Raw genomic sequence first — 21,392 nt, forward strand, 5'->3', positions numbered from 1 at the left:
GGCTAAAGCATCGGGGACCGCTGTACAGATGCCAGATTCTTGATAGAGGCAGTCATTATCAGACGAGTTTCAGCTAGCATTTATATGAGGCTCAAGTCTGAAGGTATAAAAATGCCTCCGCTTTGAGCAAAGCAGCATTATGAACACCCCTGCTCTTTGTAGTCCCCCCAGCACCAGACAAGCTGTCCTAAAGGGCCCATTTACATTAGCCTACCCTCCCAAGAGGCACCACAGGTGGATGGCGCTTGGGAATAAAAACTACATGGAAACAGCAACATACATAAATTCTGCTGTTGTCCTTAAAATAATGGTGTTTTAGTGAATTATTATGCACTTAAATCTACATCTCTAGTGTAGCAGAAAGGTCCCAGCATACTAAAATAAACTTGAGGGGGTTCCAATTTACTTGCCCGTGGCTTCCTACAGACCTCTCAGTCAGTATCTCCCCAATGCACTCTGTTGTGCCCTTTTGAAAAATCACCCGTAGCAGGCTACTACTGGGCATTCATGACGCGGGCCACATGCCTCCTCGATCACACCCCCACGTGCAGTATCCTGTGACTTGTCTAATCCCCAAGCTCTTGTCAGGGTGCCCCAGCACAAAGCAGCATAGGCATAGGACTATGCTAGGGATAAGATTGTGAGCTCCTCTGAGGGACAGTTAAGTAAAAAAAATTAAGAAAAAAAAAATTAAAAATATATATATATATATATATATATATATATATATATATATATATATATATATATATATATATATATATATATATATATATATATATATATATATATATATATATATATATATATATATATATATATATATATATATATATTTTCTGTACAGCGCTGCAGAAGATGTCAACGATATCTGAACTCTTGCACAAGACAGAATGAAAACAGAGAAATATACCCTATATGTATTTAGAGAGTTTAGCCCAATTCCTCCTTATCTGTGACTAATCAGAATCAGAATTTATTATCACCAAGTACAACGGTGGATTGTACCCGGAATTGGTTTTGGCGCATACAGGGTCGTTGATGAAGAAACAAGAAATAGCATACAGTTAAGCATGGCACATACATAGGAAAAGCATACATAGGACAACATTACAGCTTGTGCGTACAATTAAGCAGAGTGCAGCATTGCATACAGTTAAGCATGGTACATACATATAAACAATAAAAACAATTAAAGCAAAAATAAAAAACAAGACAGAGAGCATTGCAGCATACACGTACAGTTAACGTAATACAACCATAGCAGGACATACACTGATAGCAGGAACAGAAAAGAGTGGGACTGGAGCAGCAGCCTGAGAGCTGATATGAGCGCTGCCATTTTTGGCACTGGACGCTACACAGCGACACGCTCCCAACAAGACAGGTGCTACCGATAGTCCACGGAAGTAGAGAGAAAGCTGAGGGGCATCATGATGGAGGCGGACAGCAGAGTTCACTCGGGTCAGGTTGCCCAAGGAGTAGCGTTCCTGATTTCAAGTCCGCACGGCTGGGTAATGAGGGTGCAGACACAGTGGGGGCCCTGTGGGGCCAGGGGGCACCTTTTCTGGGCAGCAATGGTGGACGTGGGGCCAGGGGCAATGGTGGACGTGGGGCCAGGGGCCACCCCGGCTGGGCAGCAGCAGTGGTGGACAGGCCAGGGGGGTTTACCTTTGGTGGTGGCAGGACGCTGATGCCAGATGCAGCATCACCTCCTCTGTGGCTGCGATGGGGCAGCATCGGGCCCTCCATTGACGGTGGCGTGGCCGTGCTGGTGACCTGATCTCAGGGTGACCTGTGGTGGAGGGGGTCCAGCAGGGGCAGGGGCTGCGATGGCCGTTCCCTTGGTGACTGGGGAAGCCACTGCAGTATAGGCCTCCTCTGCACGTGGGGAGTGTCCCACATGCCCGTGCTGGTGTCCTGGTCTCAGGGCGACCCGTGGTGGAGGGGGTGAGACAGCCCCAGCAATCCTGGCTGCGGACAAGGGGTAACCTGCCCGGCGATGGGGTGGTCTCTGGCGGCGGCCCTGGACGGCTGCTGATGGCGGCTGGAGCAGCCACCGGCCCCTGAAAATGTCGGAGCGGCGGCGCACGTGCTCAGCCCGCATGGCGGCCTCTTCCTAGGCGGCAGCCCCAGACGGCTGAGGGCAGTGTCGCTGCTGCCCTTCTCACTGTGGTCCCCGGCAGGAGAGATAGACCGCAGACAGCGTGGAGGCGAGCGGCGTCCCGGCTCCCCTGGCTGCAGCGAGTGGCGTCCCAGCTCCCCTGGCTACTACGAGCGGCGTCCAGATTCCCCTGGCTGCAGCGATCCCGGCTGCCCTGGCTACAACGAGCGGCGTCCAGGTTCCCCTGGCTTCAGCGATCCCCACCACGAGCACCTCCGAGGCCCCTGCATGATCCCCAGGTGGGTGGAGGTGGTCAGGAGGTTGCCAGCAGGGGAATTAGGGGGAAAGAAGAGAAAAGGACCAGAGCCCTGTGGCCGTGGCGTCCTCGCATGGCGCCATCTTAGATCTCTAAATCACAACTGTAATTTAATCGCTCAGCTGACTGCCACAGCAAATAACCCCATTTGAAAGCACAGGATGTTACAAATATGTCTGCTTCCATGGAAGCAGAAACACTGGATATTTATTTTAGGATTTGTAGCAGCCGTAACAAATGTTTTTCTTTAAAAGATATTATGCTGTTGCATATCTTTTAGACCAGAAAGGAAGTTTTGAGTTTAGGTCCCCTTTAATATTTTTCTGCCTTGTGTCTAATCCTTTCTCCCCACTAACCGGTAAATACCTCCAATACATAGTGAAACCTATGTGATGGCCGAAAGCAGCCACTCTCCAGCTGGGAGCGATCTTATCAATGGCTGGTTTGCTGGCCGATCACAGCACAGTGGAGGTACACTGCACGCTGGACATATCACTGCTCCTCACCCTGCCTGATGTCCTGGGGGAAAACCCCGGCATCGTCCTCATCGGGTAACCTCATCTCCGACATCACCACTCCCCAGGTAGCCTGCAGCCTCTGCGTTCAAATCTGCCCGCTTCACCCGCCTTCCAACGTCACCGCCGCATTACCAGCTGATTGGCCAAAATGCGTTCCATATCAGTGAGAATTGCTGGACAGCAAGACGAGCAGTCTACCGCCATCTGCTGGTCGGAGGCGGCCTTGCAGGCTATGCAAGCTATAGTGTCACATAACGAAGTCTTTCTGTACACCAGCAAATCTGAAACATTTATCCCCACTATGGTTACTTTTTTCCATCAGGATTGTATAGAGGGGGCCTTAAAGGAATACTGTAGGGTGGGTTGGGGGAAAATGAGTTGAACTTACCCGGGGCTTCTAATGGTCCCCTGCAGACATCCTGTGCCCGCGCAGCCAGGCTCGGACAGAGCCGCCGAACCACCGACGGTCCCATCGGTGGGCCCCGACCCGACTGCCCCTCCTCCTGACCTGGGGGCCCCTAGAAGGCGTGCGCTGCATGGGAGAGCCGGGGAGGGCAGCCCGACTGTTTTTTTTTTTTTTTATGTCCCTTAAAAAAAACTATTTTCCCCGGGGGGGCCCCCTCCTATCCTCCCCCTCCCTCACCTCGGAGGGCCCCCCTCCTGTTACGAGCGGCGGCGGTTACAGCAAAGTTCCTGCGAGGTATAGCAGAAGATAGAGGTCCAGCTGCCTCCCGGGCTACGCTGTCTCCTCTATGCCGCTCGCACTGCTTCCTGGTTTAGTGCGAGCGGCATAGAGGAGACAGCGACTGGGAGGCAGCTGGACCTCTATCTTCTGCTATACCTCCCCGGAAGTTTGCTGTACCCGCCGGCCGCCGCTCGTAACAGGAGGGGGCCCTCCGAGAGTCCGAGGTGAGGGAGGGGGAGGATAGGAGGGGGCCCCCGGGGAAAATAGTTTTTTTTAAGGGAAAAAAAACAAAAAAAAAAACAGTCGGGCTGCCCTCCCCGCGGCTTGTAAGGAGGGGGGACACCCAGGTGAGGGGGAGCATAGGAGTCGGGGCCCCCACTGGCTACCCACCCTTCTGCCTACCCTCCCACCCTTCTGCCTACCCTCCCACCCTTCTGCCTAACTGCCCACCCGGCTACCTAACTGCCTACCCTCCCACCCGGCTACCTATCTACCCACCCGGCTACCTAACTGGCTGCCCACCCGGCTACCTATCTACCCACCCAGCTACCTATCTGCCTACCCTCCCACCCGGCTACCTAACTGCCCACCCGGCTACCTAACTGCCTACCCTCCCACCCGGCTACCCTTCTGCCTACCCTCCCACCCGGCTACCTAACTGCCCACCCGGCTACCTAACTGCCTACCCTCCCACCCGGCTACCTATCTGCCCACCCGGCTACCTATCTGCCCACCTGGATACCTATCTACCCACCCAGCTACCTATCTGCCTACCCTCCCACCCGGCTACCTATCTGCCCACCCGGCTACCTATCTACCCACCCAGCTACCTATCTGCCTACCCTCCCACCTGGCTACCTAACTGCCCACCCGGCTACCTAACTGCCCACCCAGCTACCTATCTGCCCACCTGGCTACCTAACTGCCTACCCTCCCACCCGGCTACCTAACTGCCCACCCAGCTACCTATCTGCCTACCCTCCCACCCGGCTACATAACTGCCTACCCGGCTACCTATCTGCCTACCATGCCATGGGCGTCCCTACATAGGGCAAAATGGGGCATGCGCACTCCCCTGGCTAGCTGCTGCCCCCCCCTAGCTACCCGGACGTGGCTGGCCCGCCCGCCCTGGGGTGGCAGCGGAGAGAGAAAAGAAGCGGCAGGCACAGCGGCGCTGCCTGCCGCATCACTTAATTCTAAAGGGGGGAGCGAGAGAGGGGGAGCCCCAAGGTGAGGGAAGGGGGAGGGGGAAACGTCCTCCCTTCCCCACCGCTTCTCTTCTCTCTCCGCTGCCACTGAGGACACCTATAGATCTGGCTATTTAAACTGGGGACACCTATAGACCTGTCTATCTATACTGGGGGGCCCTGTCACTACCTAAACTAGGGACTCCTGTCACTATATACACTGGGGGGGGTCCCTGTCACTGCATACACTGGGGGGCTCCTGTCATACCTAAACTGGGGGTACCTGTCACTAACTGAACTGGGGGGGCGCCTGTCAATACCTGAACTGGGGGCTCCTGTCACTACATACCCTGGGGGGCACCTGTCACTACAAACACTGGGGGCTCCTGTCACTACATACCCTGGGGGGCACCTGTTACTACCTTAACTGGGGGGCACCTGTCACTACAAACACTGGGGGCTCCTGTCACTACCTAAACTGGGGGGTATCTGTCACTAACTAAACTGGGGGGCTCCTGTCACTACCTAAGCTGGGAGGCTCCTGGTGCTACCTAAACTAGGGTGCACCTGTCACTACCTAAACTATCCAGGCCAGCCCAGCATCACCACCAGCCAACCAGCCCAGAATCACTGTCAAAAAGGCCACAGCATCACCACCAACAGTCAGGCCAACATTTACTTCAACCAGCCAAGTACAGCCCAGCATCACCGCCAGGCCGGCCACAGCATCACCGCCAGGCCTTTCAGCCCACACATCATCCCCAATCCAGCCAAAAACAGTATTGCCTGGCACAGCAGCCAGTAGAGGAGAATTCAGAAGCCAGGTGAGAGGTGTCTACCATATTAAGTGGGCATTCTGCCTATTTATGTGAAATGCTGTTTATTTATGTGCCTCATGACTGCTGAATTTGTCTTGTTGGGGGCCTCATGGTTACTGAATGTCTTGTTGGGGGCCTCATGATTGCTGAATTTGTCTTGTTGGGGGCCTCAAGATTGCTGAATTTGTCATGTTGTCATATTTGTCATATCTAACCTATGCTGAGGGAAACTATTCTGGCTACCTATATTAGCCCACTGCCTTACTGTTACAGTTACATTACAATTACCCCCCACCCATGTGATGTCATGTCCACACCCATTTTTTTTGTCGCTGCGCGCTTTGCTTTTTTTGGGGGGGGGGGGGTGTTGGTAAATTATCCGCACCGGGTGTCAAACACCCTAGCTACGCCACTGGAGAGGGGCACAGCTTGGAAGGGGGGGGAATTGGGCACAGAGCGGCGGGGAGGCGGGGAAGCGTCCCCCCCTCCCTCACCTAGGGGCCCCCCCCTTCCGCGCACCCCCCTCCTCCAGAAGTGCAGCCAGCAGCGAGCGGAGAATAGCTACAGAGATGATGCTATCTCCGCTCCGAGTCCGCATGCCGCTGCCCTGCTGGTCTCTGACTGTAGTGTGTGACGCTGACCAATCACGTTCTCGCAGTACTTCCTGCTAGAGCGTGATTGGACAGCGTCACTACAGGAGACAGAGACCAGCAGGGCAGCAGCGGCATGCGGAGCGGAGATAGCATCATCTGAAGCTGGTAAGCTATACTCCGCTCGCTGCTGGCTGCACTTCTCGAGGAGGGGGCTGCGCGGAAGGGGGGGCCCTAGGTGAGGGAGGGGGGGAGGCTTCCCCTCTGATCTGTGCCCTCTGCCCCCCCTTCCAAGCTGGGGGGGACTTGCATTGTGTGGGGGTATCTCTGCCACCAACCTGATTGCATTGTGTGGGGGTATCTGCCGTCAACCTGATTGCATTTTGTGGGGGTATCTGCTGCAATTTGACTACTTGATGAATTATCATGAGGCATGTAACTACTTGAATATACAATGTATCTGGTCGGACCTAATCTCTGTGAATAACGCCGCTACTTATTTTGTGTTTTGTATTTTTTTTTTTAAGTCTGCCCATGACTCATCATGACCACGCCGATGTTCCAGTGCGTGGTGACACCCATTTAGTTTCGCATTTAGACATATCCCTATTGGAGACTGTCCTCAGAATTGCTCACAATCTATTCCCTACCATAAAGTCATGCAGAATTTCTAAAGTACATGTGTATGTAAGCCCAAAATGGGGGGGGGGGGGGGGGGGGGAGGAGGAGGAGGAGAGGGGGGTGGGCCCCAGGCTGAAACTTCCTTGGTGGGCCCTTGGTGTCCCAGTCCGACCCTGCGCGCAGCCACTCACCGATGCTCCAGCCCTGCCTCCGTTTCACTTCCGAAATATCAGACTATAAAGTTTGAAAACCACTGACACGTAATACAAGTCAATGGTATCATATTTGCGTTGGTGTGCGTTTTTGCGACTGCAATACTTCTGCAACAAAAAAGTCCTTTTTGTATGCTTTTTTGGGGGGGGGGGGGGGGGGGGGCTAACGTGTGATTCACATACTGTTTAAGTCAATAGAAACTGCAAAAATGCATTTCTTCAGGTGGGTACGCACATCAGATAAAAGTCTGATGGAAAAGGCAAGATTACAGACCAATTTTACCCCCTTCCATGTAGTATGAGAGACATACTCTACACAGTCTATTCTATTGAGCTGAACTTCCCATCAGATAAAATCTGCAAAAGATCAGTTCCTGCAAAAGATCCGTTCCTGCAAAATGCATTCATAGTCTATGATGTCTGCAGATCTCATACACACCTTGTTTAACGGACAGTTATCTGCAGATGAGATCCACCAGTTGGATCTTCAGTTCTGCAGATAATTGTCTGATGCGTGTGCGCTTCTGTAAATAATCACACTAGAGCCCTTTTTCTGTGTTTCAACCCAAAGTCGAAACTTTGCGTTAACCAAGGTAAAATGAAAGTCTATAGACTTTCATTTTACCTTTTACACCTAACGCTGCATTTCGATGCGTTGCGGTACGGCACACCCAGGAGCTTTTTATCATCAGGAGCCGACGGTTTCCCGTCAAGTTAATTAATTACTACCGCCGCTAATCAGCGTTGCACCGCAGCATCCCGATGACACGCCGCAGCCTATTCAACGCGTGCAGGAGAACGGCTCCTGCATGCGTTGTCTAATGTGAAAGAGCCATTAGGGTTACTCTGCCTGACTGTGTTGTGTTTTGGGAGGAAACTCTGGCCCTCTGCCTCAGAGTTACACTGTTACATTTGTTAGCTCCCCCCCCCCCCCCCCCCCGCATCATGTCCATGTCATGGCCATGCCCACGTTTCACCACGGCACTGAGGTCGCATCAGTTTGAAATAGTGTGAGCTTTGGTGCATTATCTTAATGGAAGTATCCTTCAGAAGAGTTATAAATCCAGCTTCGCTGTGCTTTCTGCCATAACACGTGTGCACTGTCACCCAGTCCGTAACTTTTGTTTACAGCTAACAGCAACTTTTTTTTTCATCCCAAGCCTGGCTCTCTGGGAGGTTAATTTATGTAATTGCATGTAATGCTGCTTTGCACTATATACATTTGCTCACAAGTTAGATATGGATTTGGGCTGGGGCTGCCGTGAAAGGGCCTCTAGGTTGTGTTTTCCCCCCAGGCCTAAAGGTCCCAGTCCTCCCCTGGTCCAAAACCTGTCAGTTCTGTCAGATTTCTACTACATACTGTAAGTGGCAGCAACATAGGAGAAAAGCAATTTATAGCTCATTTTACTCTGGAAGAAACATACTTTTTATTTGTCTATGTTTACATGTATTTTAAATGTTTTCGCGATCGTGGTCCTTTAACTTATTTGGTATGCAGGCCATTGTACAACAGCACATTTTCCCAGGTAGACTGCAATTGTTTGGTTGCATTGCATTCAACCCTTTAAAATCCAATTTTCTTTACTGCGCTAATACTCCGCAGGGCCCCTTGGGGATCAATATAGCTGGGGGAGACTCGTCACAGGCTCTTTGGGAAAGGCGTGCTTTGGATTGTTTGCAGATTTCATGCTGAAATCTATTTAAAAAAATGGGGTGTAGTGTGTGTGGCAGTAAAGGCGGCCATACATCTAGCAGTTTTGTGGCATGATCGACCATCCGATTTGATAACTTTATCAAATCGGATGAAAATCGGTGCCACAATAAGCTTGCCCAATTGACAATTCAACCGATTTTACCCTGAAATCGGTTGTATAGCCGATCGGGCAAATATATTGATCGAGCAATCAGTAGAATCTCGGGCTGACGTGGTCGATTGGGTGTGTAACGGTTATGGTGTGTGATATTAGGGTGAGCAAACGTGATATTCCCCCCGGATGCTGTCCCCATGAAATGTTCCAGTGCCCCCCCCCCCCCCCCCCCAGTGCCCGTGCATTTATATCTCAGCTGTTCTGGCTGCCTAAAGTGTCCAGCTGCCCCTTCTTCCACATTTGCTTCCCATGTGGCTGCTGCACATAGCATGTCACATGTGCCACATACTATGCACGGCAGCCATGTGGGACACAGATGGGGAAGAAAGAGCAGCTGGATGCTAGCCACAGCCTGAACAGCTGGGATTTTAATACATGGGCACCGGTGGGGGATAGCAGCATCACAGCACTGTATGTGAGCAGCCAACAGATCTCTCTCTGATTAGATTTGATGAGAATGAGTCTCTTGGTTGAATTGCCCATACATCGCTAGATTTATGGGTACCTTAATAATTCCCACTCCGATCACGTGTTGATCACAGAGGGATATATCTTGTGGGCATATCAGAGACGGTTTAAAATTAAATGGGGCCCTAGGCTAGGAAGTAAATTTGGCTGCCCTTTATAATCGTTTTGGTAAGCTAAGGTAGAAAATGGACCATAGAAGCTGGCATTTGGGCCCAGAGCCGGGACAAAATCCTCCAGCACCCAAGGCTGAGACACCAAAGTGCGCCCCTCCATCCCTGCCACCCCAGCCATCACACACTGATTGCTATTAGACTAAGAGGGCCACAGGGCCCACAACTTCCCCAACACCTTAATATCTAGTTATCTGGCTTGCAGTAACTGCCATGTATCCCCTTTTCTTATTTCTTTCTGCTACAAACACAATTAGGAATGACAGCTCAATGAATTCAGCGCCCTCTCCTACACTGCCTATGCCTCGGCCCGGCCCTGTTTGGGCCACTTGGAACCCATTAGGCCCCAGGCACTTCCCTAGGTTTGCCTTATAAATGATCCTGCTCTGGGGCAGGTCAGCTGACAGTCTGCCAGTGTATAGCAGGCTTTACCTAAACATGAACAGCAACAACAGCGATGAAAATAACAGAAGAAATTGCGATTATTTTTTAGATAAAAATACAGCAAACTATAAATATAAAATATATTTGCAGTACCAGCAAGCGCCGCAGGGGGCAGCAGAGAGCCAGCAGCAAGACCTGAGGAGGAGAGCTGCTACCAGCATATGTAGGAAATTGCTACCCATCATCAGGTGTTTCTAGACTAGAGATAATCCCAAACTCTTTGCAACAAGTATGTATTCTATACTGGAGTACAGAGGACTCAGGGAGGAGGGGAGATGTGGCTACTGCCGCTCACCGTACGGCAAAACCTCTCACGGTACGTCTACAGAGTGCTTCCATAGATAGAGGAATACACAGCGGAATGTAGCCTTATAGAGCAGCATGAGAACGGGGACGGAATACACAGCTGAATGTAGCCTTATAGAGCAGCATGAGAACGTGGACGGGTTTCTGTCTACTAACCTATGTAAATGAATTGCACCGTTCCGGTTAGGACCTGTGCACTAGGCTAGCTGTACACAGGGAAGCTGTTTTCCAGCAGTAAAGATGGCGGTTTGGCATTCAGAGTGTATTGGGAAAGCGCATGCGCGCTCCGCTGACGGCCAGGGCAGGGAGGAAGATGGCGTCTGCCGGTGGGGGAGCCCTGAGTATTCTGGAGTACTTTGGTGGGGAGCACGGGAACCGCTGCGGCTACTGTAAGAGCGAGGATGGCAATGTTTCCCATGGTGAGGAGCCGAGCCTTGTCAGAACTCCCAGCATGCCTTGCAGCGGGGCATGCTGGGACTTGCAGTCCTATTGGAGGTAGTGCCTGGCAGGTTGTTGGGGGCATAGCTGTCACCCATGACAGAAAACTATTAAGTGGGTGAAATGTTTCCTTTAAATCATTTAAATGTATATCTGGCTGAAAGTCCAGACTTACCTTAGTGCTGTATTTGTTGTGTGTATTTTCCTTTCACATTCAATAGAGAGTCACAATCCTGTGACACTTTAAAGATGCCCATTAACCTCCTGGGGGATACAATAATATCGCCAGGGGGCGGCGCAGCACATTTTTTTTTTAAATTATTTTTTTTTAAATTATTATTATTTTTTTTAATCATGTAGCTAGCCTAGCACTAGCTACATGATAGCCGCTGTGCAGCGGCATCCCCCCACCCCCTCCGATCGCCTCCGGCAATCAAAGCAAACAGGAAATCCCGTTCAGAACGGGATTTCCTGTTTGGCTTCCCCCGTCGCGATGGCGACGATCGGGATGACGTCATCGACGTCGTGACGTCAGAGGGAGTCCCGATCCACCCTTCAGCGCTGCCTGGCACTGATTGGCCAGGCTGCGCACGGGTTCTTGGGGGGGGGGGAGCGGCGCGGCACGGGGGGTAGCGGCAAATCAGTGCGGAGCGCTGGCGATCGGTATTTACACGCAGCTAGCAAAGTGCTAGCTGCGTGCAACAAAAAAAAATTATGCAAATCGGCCCACCAGGGCCTGAGAAATCCTCTGTGGCGGCTTACCCCGAGCTCAACTCGGGATTATCCCCCAGAGGGTTAATGTTACAATTTTTTTTCAACAGATTTGATCTTTTGATGTAATTTTTATGATTGAAAGTATTTGGAAGGTAATTATTGATTGTTTCCATAAACTCATTGATTAGGGCATTATCTCTGTTCCAATGCGACTGTAAAATCCAACATTCGGATTGATTAAAATTTTTTGTTTCAGTTAACCATAGGATCGTTTTACATATATTTTTTTGCCACACACTGCAAAGTTTTCTGTACTATTTCATTGTCAAAATCGTGTAGAAAGATTGCATCTGATGAAAAAATTGGACTGTTAATGGGCACCTTAATCAAAATCTTTCACTGAGTTGTTGAAGTTGTTATACTTTGTATTGTGCTCAGGGCTGTGGAGTCGGAGTCAGAGCAATTTTGGGTACCCAGGGTCGGAATCAGTGATTTTATAAACTGAGGAGGCGGAGTCGGATGATTTCTGTACAAAATTCACAGCCCTGGTAAGTATTAGACTTAGGGCCCTTTTCCACTAGAGCGATTGCGATTGCTGAATCGCAAAATCGCAAATCGCTAGTGATTTTTAAATCGCTAGGGTTGTTACTTTATCATAGAAATCACGAGAAGTATTTTCCACTACAGTGATTCGATTTGGAAATCGCAAATCGCAATCGCTTGCTGGAGCGATTTTTACAATGATAATGCAATGCAATTGCAATGCAATGAAAATCGCAATGCAATGAAAATCGCAATCGCATAACAGAATTAATGAAAAATCGCAATCGCAATCACTGGCGTTTGTGATTGCGATTGCTAGTGGAAAAGGGCCCTAAGGGCCTGTACACACAGCTGTGCTTGTGCTGCGTTTTTAAAATCACATGCGATTTTTAAATCGCAAGCCTTCATGAGAATAGAAAAAGCACATCGCACCAGTGTGTACAGGTCTTCGCGATTTTCATGATTTTTCAAAAGACCTTGCGATTTAAAAAACGCATGCGATTTGAAAAGCGCAGCAGTGTGTACAGGCCCTAAGGAGTTGTAGCCAGGTTGGGTACCCGGAGTCAGAGTAGGAGTTGGTTTCATAAACTGAGGAGTTGGAGTCGGAAGATTTTTGTACCGACTCCACAGCCCTGATTGTGCTGTTACATCAGCCTGACATTACATTTAAAATATTTTGTCTCTAGGTATATATTTTATTTTACTTGTGATTTTATTTTACTTCTGTATAGTGTCGGAATTAGACCTACACATTAGGGCAACACCTAATCTTAATCTGTGTTCCCACTACAGATATTTTTCCATTCATCCTTATGAGATAAACTGTGAGGTCTTTACTAGTGACTATATAGTCTAGTTTAGGGGTCCCAGCTAGAAACCTCATGGAGAAATTCCCTAATGTGATTGGGTGGACAGCACTCTCTCAATTCGCTGAACAATTGTTCGTTTACAGTCATTCATATAATTTATCAGAAAAGATTGTTTGGGACGACTAATGGATGAAAATAGGCCTTTAGTGGACCCAGCAGGAAACCTCATAGGGAAATTCTGCTGATGTGATTGGGTGGAGAATGCTAGGTTTCAGATAGGTTGTAGTAAACTACGCCCACACTATTCAGCCAATCACAGCGCTTTATGCTGTAGAGAGTGCCGCAATTGGAGAACTGTTCTCTGCATGATGATGTAATTTTTATTTTTTTTTTCTTACGGTAGAATATAGCCTTTCTCAACCAGGGTTCCCTGGAACCCGAGGGTTCCTTGAGGATTTTGCAGAGGTTCCCTGGCTTTTTTCCTTTTCAAGGAGAATTGCCTCAGCTGGCAGGTTGAAAAAGCAGGGCCTGGAGTTGGAGTCGGTGCTTTCATAAAATGAGTTGGATGATTTTTGTACCAAATCCCTGGTAAGTATTAAACTAAGGAGTCTGAGTCAGAGTTGAAGCCATTTTTGGTATCTGGAGTCGGAGTTGGAGTCAGGGGTTTCATAAACTGAGGAGTCTGAGTCGGATGATTTTTGTACTGACTTGTACAGCCCTGTGAAAAAGTTTCAAAATGATGTCCCTAGTGTCTCAATGTACTCATTAGAAACATGGAATGGGGACTGTTACAATTATAAAGTGTTTATTAATGACCAATCCTAATATAAACTAAATCATTTCTCCCTCCGTTAATGTAGGGGTTCCCTGAGATCCAAAAATTATTTGAAGGGGTTCCTCCAGAATAAAAAGTTTGAGAAAGGTTGCAGTAGATAATTGGCTGCATCATTTAAACCGTGTAAAGTTGGACACACGTTACGATTGTTTTCATCGATATCTGGCTAATTTGATCGAATTGGCTAGAAATCAGGGCCGAAAAAAGATTCCAGATCGACTGATTTGGTGGATCGCACAGGAAGGAAAATGTTGGTCAATCAGCCACGGATCGGGAGTGCCTTGATAGCAGCATTCTATTAGATGACCAACAAAGCTACCCTTGCCTGTCCACAGCGCGCTTCTGGTCTCTTTTCTCCTTACTGGCTGGTATGACATCCCAAATGCTAGAGACCAAATAGTAGAGACACCTAGTGGTTACAGCAGCCGGCGGGGAGAGCAGAGAGTGGGATTGCGCCTACCATACTGGTGATATTAATCACTGCACGGCGCTGGGGGGGGCGGCATTGGGAGAACTGGCAGACACGCACCGATTTTCAAAGATTTCATGTTGGAATCATTTGATAATCTGTATGTAATGTGTGGAGGGATTGGAGTAGATAGATCCCCCTCTGATCAGATAAAAATCAAAGCAAAGCAATCTGTTGGCCATATTGACCAGTGTATGGCCACCTTTTAGAGGCCTTTAACACTAGGACGCTGTGGTATTTTTAACGCACCACACCACAGGGCAATGAAAGTCTACAGGGACTTTCATACTGAAGCGGCACGATGGGACGGAAGTGACTTTTTGCCGCATCCCCGACGCGAGGGCAAACCTATGTTACCATGTGGTTCTGTGTCGACCTGCAACGGAAAAAAAGTCATGTAAGTCTATGGCAACGCATTTATTTTAAAATGCCTGCCACAAGTATTCTCGTTGTGCATGCGTGGAAGCGTAATTTCAGCAATACGCTTCTGTGCACGTGATCGCATCAGCCATAGGACGTGGGCATCACTGTCAGATGGGGATTTCCGCTTACTAATGCGATAATACCAGAAGGCATGGTCTTGGCGGTGCAGCCCTACCGTCAATCCTCTGTTTGAAATCGGCCTCAGGATTGAGGGGATAAATTGACTGTCTAATGTCTGTGGTCAGAAAGATTCGGTGTGGGTTGGAGGCTTTGGAGGAAAAGTAGCTCTGATTGGCCATGTTTGAGGTACTGTTCAAGTGAAATAGTTCTGAGTAGCTCTGAGGCCTTGTTCACATTATGAATCGGCCAGCGCTTTTTCAAGTGCTGAGCAATTTTTTTTTTTTTTTTTTATCGCCTTTCCCTTCGCTTTCTAAGCGCTTTTATAAGTGCTTGGAAACCCTTTTTTTTTTTTTTTTTTTTCCGCTTCCTGACTGAACTCGTGTACCCGGAAATTAATAAATGCAATGTATTTATTCATCAAAGCACTTGTGAAATCGCTATACAAAGCACTTTGCGATTTCCCTATACCTTCCAATACAGGCAAATCGACCTGAAAATGGTACAGGCAGCGCTATGGTGAGCTGATTGGAATCGATCTGCTTATATGTGAACACTCTCATAGGGAATCCTTGCACAAGTGCTTTTAGGGTGATTTCTGAAATCGCCTGTGCTCAAAAAACACCCACAAACACCCTTAGTGTGATCAAGCCCTGATTGGCCATGTTTGAGGTACTGTTCAAGTGAAATAGTTCTGACTTGTGTCCAAGAAAACATGAGATGAGGTTTTCTGTGTTTGCGATCATTCTTCTCATTGCAAGGCTGAGGTGTGAGGAGTGTGCCGGGGATGGGGAGTCTGAGAAGACCATGATTTATATTTTGGAAATTTCTGCATAAGTTAAGTTGTTTTTGAATGAGGTCATGGATGGAGATGATTGTTACAGACAACATGCATTCCTTAAAGGCCATCTCCAGGCAGAGATCTTCATATAGCATTTAACAGCTTAGTGATCAGTGTTCCAATAATAGCCTTTTCTGTTTGAAATGAAGCTTTAAAGCGGGCCTGAACTCAGAACCTCCTCTCTGCTCTAAAAGATAAGCAACAGCATAATAACCTTTAAAGAAAAAAAAACACATTTCTGTGTTACAGCTGATACAAATGCTACAATAAATCTGTTGTGTGTCTACTTCCTTTTTTCATGGAAGCAGACATATTGCTAACATATTGGATGAGGCTATACAGATTACTATGGTGTACTGCCAATGTGCAGAGCGGGGGAGAAAAACACGCAGTTGGGCAATATTCAGGTGAGATGATCCAGCATTCCGAATCTCTCACCGACCCACTAGACCACACTAGAATCTCCACAGAGGCCTCGGCAGCTGCCTCGGCTGAGTTGAATCTGCTGTGTGTGCGGACCTTTAGGAGCAGCCCTGAGCTGTCGTACTTCCAAGCTAGAGCTTTGTGGAGATGCTCTTGCCACAGAGTTGTCGCCTACATAAATGGTCACTCGCTTTGTTTCCCGTGTAGATACTAGGGATGGTCAATGAGATGCAAATAATTTAGAGTTGATGCAGCATTGTGCAAATTTATGCAGCTTGAACATGAGCCAATCAAATCCTGCTGAGGTAAAATTCGATTGGTCCATTTTCAAGCTGCATACATTTGCATAATCATGCATCAACTTGAAGTTTGCATCTCATTGGCCATCCCTACTAGGTACTGTACAACGGAACGAGGGCCACAGCAATCATACCTTGTAACTGTCACATATCCGATATGAACATTGTCAGTTTTTAAGGGCAGCAGATGGTAGCGTTTGGTTGAGTTCACGTTCCTGATTGGTCTACACCAGAGGTCCTCAAACGTTTTGGGTCGAGGACCAGGTCAACATAATTCAGACTGCTGGGGGGCCGGAGTATACATAAAATAATGTAGAAGTCTTTGCGGGCCAGACAGTGAAACATACCCAGGAGACAACCTGCAGTCCAATTGGACAACTGTGTCACCTGATTTGGAATTTGATTGGAAACCAGCGAATTACTGCTTTCTGGCTTCATTCTATATGCAGACCACCAATATTTAAAGATGTAGCTGACCGCATCTAATACATTTTGTGAGGGGGGGGGGGCGGTAAAAATAGCTTCAGGGGGCCACATTTGGCCCGCGGGCCTTAGTTTGAGGACCACTGGTCTACACTGTAGATTCTGAAAGGGATTGTTTGTTCTATTTATAGTGTTAAAACTGGTCATGATTCTCTACGGTTTTACCTTCCCTCAGTCTGAATCCAACCTACTGCAGAACTGATGGACAGGCCTTTTTCAGCCAAAATGCCAAGATAATATAGAAAGAAACTGTACACCTATAATTGCTATTCCAGAATAGAAATCTGGAGTCCCTCAGCTTAACTAAAGACTGAGCTGTCTTACGAGTACAGATTTTTTTTTTGAATATATCAAATTTTGACTTAAAATTGGGCTATCAAATGGAACAAGGCTAGGACACCTTCCCTTTCAGACTCTCTCTTCCCAGCGGCATCACAAGAGCGTGATGTGACCCCTTACTTGACACTACTTGCTTCTGCCACTTTTATTTCCCCAGCAGTAGTTTACTTACAACATGACAATGATAAATTGGATAAACATGCAATGTAGTAAGTGTTTATTAGATAAACAATTAAGAAGGCACACAACAGGCTTTGCAACTTGTTTATCTAAACTTTAGCAAATACACAACAAGTTTCGGGTTTACCCCCTTCATCAGGTGTCACCCCGAAACATGTCATGTATTTGCTAAAGTTTAGATAAACGCAAGTTGAAAAGCCTGTTGTGTGCCTTCTCCCTGGTTTATTGGATTATTTGAAGTGAATTGGTGACCCACTGGAGGCTCGAGCACCGGCGACTCAGGATAACCTAACCTGAGAAGGTTACCGTTGGTTACATCTGTTTGTAAGTGTTTATTAGACTCTGACATAATATTCAATAAAAGGTGTTTTCCTACTTTTTATTACCCATACAGTTATATTTGCTTTTGTGCACAAGTATGATCATCCATTTACAGATTACAAGTTCTCAAAGTACAGTTTATCTGCTCTGAAAGCTGCCATTGCATTTTTTTATATGTATACAGTATTATAATGTATCTAGTGAGAATTTGCCTCTTGTATTGATCTGAAGCACTCCTAGGAATGTTGACTAATTGTGGCTGATAAGGAAGCATAAACAAGATAATGTAATCGCTTCCTAACCTTCAAGCTTCCCACTGAAGAGAAAAGTGCTGTGTTTAAAGTGTACCCGAGGCGATATGTGACATGAGATAAACGGGTGTATTTAAAGGGCAAAGCGTATTCATAACCAGGTTGTTTTATTTTGCTGTCTGAAAGGTACCTTATGGGGAATATAGTAAACCTCACTGATAAGAGATTTACAGCCATAAAAGTTTTCCAGCCAGAATTCAACTTCGTGTAGGGAGGGAAAAGGAAAAAGCTCAATAGTTTGTGTTTTCACTCAGGGACACTTAATAGGCTGCCACTGAGCAGAGACGAAAAAACATTCAATCTACTTTGTAAATGTTTAAATTTTTAAAATAAAACCATGGAGTAGCTGAAAAAGTCATTTTTAGGAGTAGGAGGATAAGTACAATAATTTATCTCATTAGTTTATTTTCACACTTGGGTTCACGTTAAGGACCCATTTCCACTGCTGCAGAATTTGCAGAGTTTTCCCCGCAAACGATTAGAGCGGGAAAATGCAGCCTATTCCACCAATAGCCCTGCCATCCACATTGCATGTCAGCGCAATTCGGACTGCAAGCTGCATTTTACCACAGCACACACAGTGGTGGAATTCCCCACTAGTTGCTCAGTTGCTTCAGAATTGATTACATACTGTAGATCACATGATTAGTGTTTAGGGGTATATCTTGCCGTGATGTTTTTAGGGACTGGGCATTGATCCGATGTAACATTTGTAACATAATTTTTTTCAAAGGAGAATCAGTGTCTTGCATGACAGACCATAAAAACCTGTCTCCGTCTTCTTAACTAATATAGTTATCCTGTCTGCCTTTATTTCAGAGCAGGGATGTCAAACCGGTCCTACGAGGGCCGAGGTCCTCACACATTTTTGACACAGCTCAAATTAATTGATGGGTCTGAATCAGGAAAGGTGTGATCCATCAGGTAGAACACATTCCTTTCTTTCTCAGTCCATCCTAAGCACTGGCATGGATCTGGCCCTCCAGGCCTGGAGTTCGACAAATGTGTTCCAGAGCATTGCCATCTATGTAAAAAAAAAAAAATCTCAAGCCCCTGAAAGGTTACAGTACAGCTGTTGCTGGGAACATCCATTGCACCTTATATCCTGTTCAGCTTTAGAATGAAAAATCCCACAGGAGCTGTATCAGCCGCGCATTTGAATCGCTGGCATTGGGGTTAATTCCGCAGGAACGATTTCCCCAGATTGCAATGGCAGGTCCTCTAGAATTTTTTTTTAAGCATTTGCTTTTCAATGCAATGTACAGTAAATGATCACTACAAAATAGCTGTACATGCCAAATTTGCAGTGAACTACAAAAATAGGGGAAAAGAGAAAGAAACCACACATCACAATTGCTAGCATTAAATTAAAAATTTGCTTTAAAAACCACCAGAAATCACAGGGCCTGAGCCCACTGACACAGTTGTGTCCGCTTTTCAGTTACACATTAAAGAGAATCTGTACTCTAAAATTCTTACAACAAAAAGCATACCATTCTATTCATTATGTTCTCCTGGGCCCCTCTGTGTGGTTTCTGCCACGCCTTGCTGCAATCCTGGCTTGTAATTGCCAGTAGTTTTAGGCAGTGTTTACAAACACACTAACCAGCTTGTGATAGGCTCCAAGAAGCTCAGTCTGTGACTCACACAGCGTGGAGAGGGTGTATATAGCTTCTGCCTATAACAGCAGACAGCACATTCCTGCCTGAGCCTGACAAAGCCGTCAGAGGAAAGATTAGATTATATACCAGAGATAACACAGCCACTGTTCAAATAGGAAAGGCTGCAGTAATCCAGAGCACATTAGAACAGGTATAGGAACTTATAGGATAGAAGAAATAAGGCTGAACATTTTGTTACAGAGTCTCTTTAATGTTACAGATGCTGAAAAGCGGACAGGACCGGACACCTGCATTAGTGGACTCCGGGCTTCAAAAATGCTGAAAAAACTGCCACTAAAGCACTCAACGACCAAGATTCATTGCTTATTTTGGCCCCGGCCCGAAGGCCTGGTGCACACCAAAACCCGCTAGCAGATCCGAAAAATGCTAGCAGATTTTGAAACGCTTTTTATTTTTCTGTAGTGTTTCAGCTAGCATTTTGTGTTTTTGTGAAGCGTTTTTGGTGTAGTAGATTTCAGATATTGTTACAGTAAAGCTGTAACAAAAACGCCTGCAAAACCGCTCTGAACTGCCGTTTTTCAGAGCGGTTTGCGTTTTTCCTATACTTAACATTGAGGCAGAAACGCCTCCGCAATCCAAAAAATGCCTCACCCCGGGAGTATGCGTTTCTGCAAAACGCCTCCCGCTCTGGTGTGCACCAGCCCATTGAAATCCATTACCCAAGCGAATCCGCAGCCGCAAGTGGATCGCAAAACGCAGCCGAACCGCTCTGGTGTGCATTAGGCCTGTGTGTCAAAAGCATAGGGAAAAAAATAACACTTCAATTTACTCTGAGACAAATGTAATGCTAACACACGTTTATTTTAAATGTTACAAATATTTGTGATAGTGGCCCTTTAATGGTTACTTTGTATTGTATCATTTTTCTCATAAGCATTATTGATTTGGGGGAAGAGCAGTGGTGTAATTACTTAAAGAGACACTGAAGCGAAAAAAAAAATATGATATTGGGAATTGGTTGTGTACTATGAATAATTACTAGAAGATTAGCAGCAAAGAAAATATTCTCATATTTTTATTTTCAGGTATACAGTGTTTTTTCTAGCATTGCATCATTCTATAATATGTGCCGATTACACAACACTCAGCATTCAAAATGAGTCTTTCAGAACAGTTTGTGAACTAATGACCTCTCCTCTGGCAGAGAAAAAGTAAATAGTTCACTTACAGTTGAGATAATAAAAATCAGAAGACAGCCCTCTCCACGACTTTGAAAGTCGTAGAGCTTATGGCTTTTTTGCATAGAGATAACAACTAGAGTTTCTTAACTCTTCCTGTACTGGAAACAATTAGACTGATGTATCTGATCTTAATGTTTTATTTCTTAGCTGTACTACACATACAAATCATAATATCATCATTTATTTTTCGCTTCAGTGTCTCTTTAATGGTTGCTCTACATACACTATTAAATCTTTACTTTTCCATTTTGAGATTTTCTGCAGTGAGACCTGTTATTGCAGCACAGATTGTACATCCTGTAAAGCAGTGTCTCCCCTTGTGTTGTTGCAGGCATGTGGGCACACTCCCTCACAGTTCAGGACTACCAGGACCTCATAGACAGAGGATGGAGACGGTAGGTTGAGGAAGCGACTCCTTCTGTTAATTGCCTTTGAAAGCTTATTTATTTATTCCTCCATAATTAGATTTTGCAGTGTTCCTGCTGCCTTTATGTAGGTATCTGTACATCACCATCAGTCTGCGTTTCCTACACCCTCCCACTTCCTGTGTGAGCGCACTCCCTAATCTTCTGTTTATGACAGGGATATACTTGGCCTCTTCTATGCGCTGATACGTGACTGCCTCATGGCTTCATTTCTATCAGGGGATCATTAAAGCAGGCCTGCCTTGCTCATTT

General features: G+C 46.9%; 2 protein-coding genes across 7 annotated transcripts in view; one reads left to right on the forward strand and one right to left on the reverse strand.

The window, feature by feature from the left end:
- SHCBP1 (SHC binding and spindle associated 1) overlaps positions 1-3,555 on the reverse strand; it is a 34,994-nt gene extending 31,439 nt beyond the window's left edge. Inside the window, exon 1 of one of the 2 annotated variants that reach the window (XM_068257579.1) lies at positions 3,327-3,555. In XM_068257579.1, the coding sequence (XP_068113680.1) occupies positions 3,327-3,411 (85 nt within the window). In that variant the 5' untranslated portion in view covers positions 3,412-3,555. Of the gene's footprint in view, positions 1-2,926; positions 3,062-3,326 lie in introns of those variants that run through there. The other variant, XM_068257580.1, reaches the window with a different exon arrangement.
- Positions 3,556-4,865: 1,310 nt separating this feature from the next.
- The window catches only part of ATE1 (arginyltransferase 1), a 170,532-nt gene continuing 154,005 nt past the window's right edge, over positions 4,866-21,392 (forward strand). For 3 of the 5 annotated variants that reach the window (XM_068257581.1, XM_068257582.1, XM_068257585.1), the window contains exons 1-2: positions 10,599-10,726; positions 21,047-21,110. In XM_068257581.1, the coding sequence (XP_068113682.1) occupies positions 10,621-10,726; positions 21,047-21,110 (170 nt within the window). In that variant the 5' untranslated portion in view covers positions 10,599-10,620. Of the gene's footprint in view, positions 5,635-10,135; positions 10,318-10,598; positions 10,727-21,046; positions 21,111-21,392 lie in introns of those variants that run through there. The other 2 variants (XM_068257584.1, XM_068257583.1) reach the window with 2 other exon arrangements.

This window comes from Hyperolius riggenbachi, chromosome 10 (genome assembly GCF_040937935.1).
Source record: "Hyperolius riggenbachi isolate aHypRig1 chromosome 10, aHypRig1.pri, whole genome shotgun sequence".
NCBI lineage: Eukaryota > Metazoa > Chordata > Amphibia > Anura > Hyperoliidae > Hyperolius > Hyperolius riggenbachi.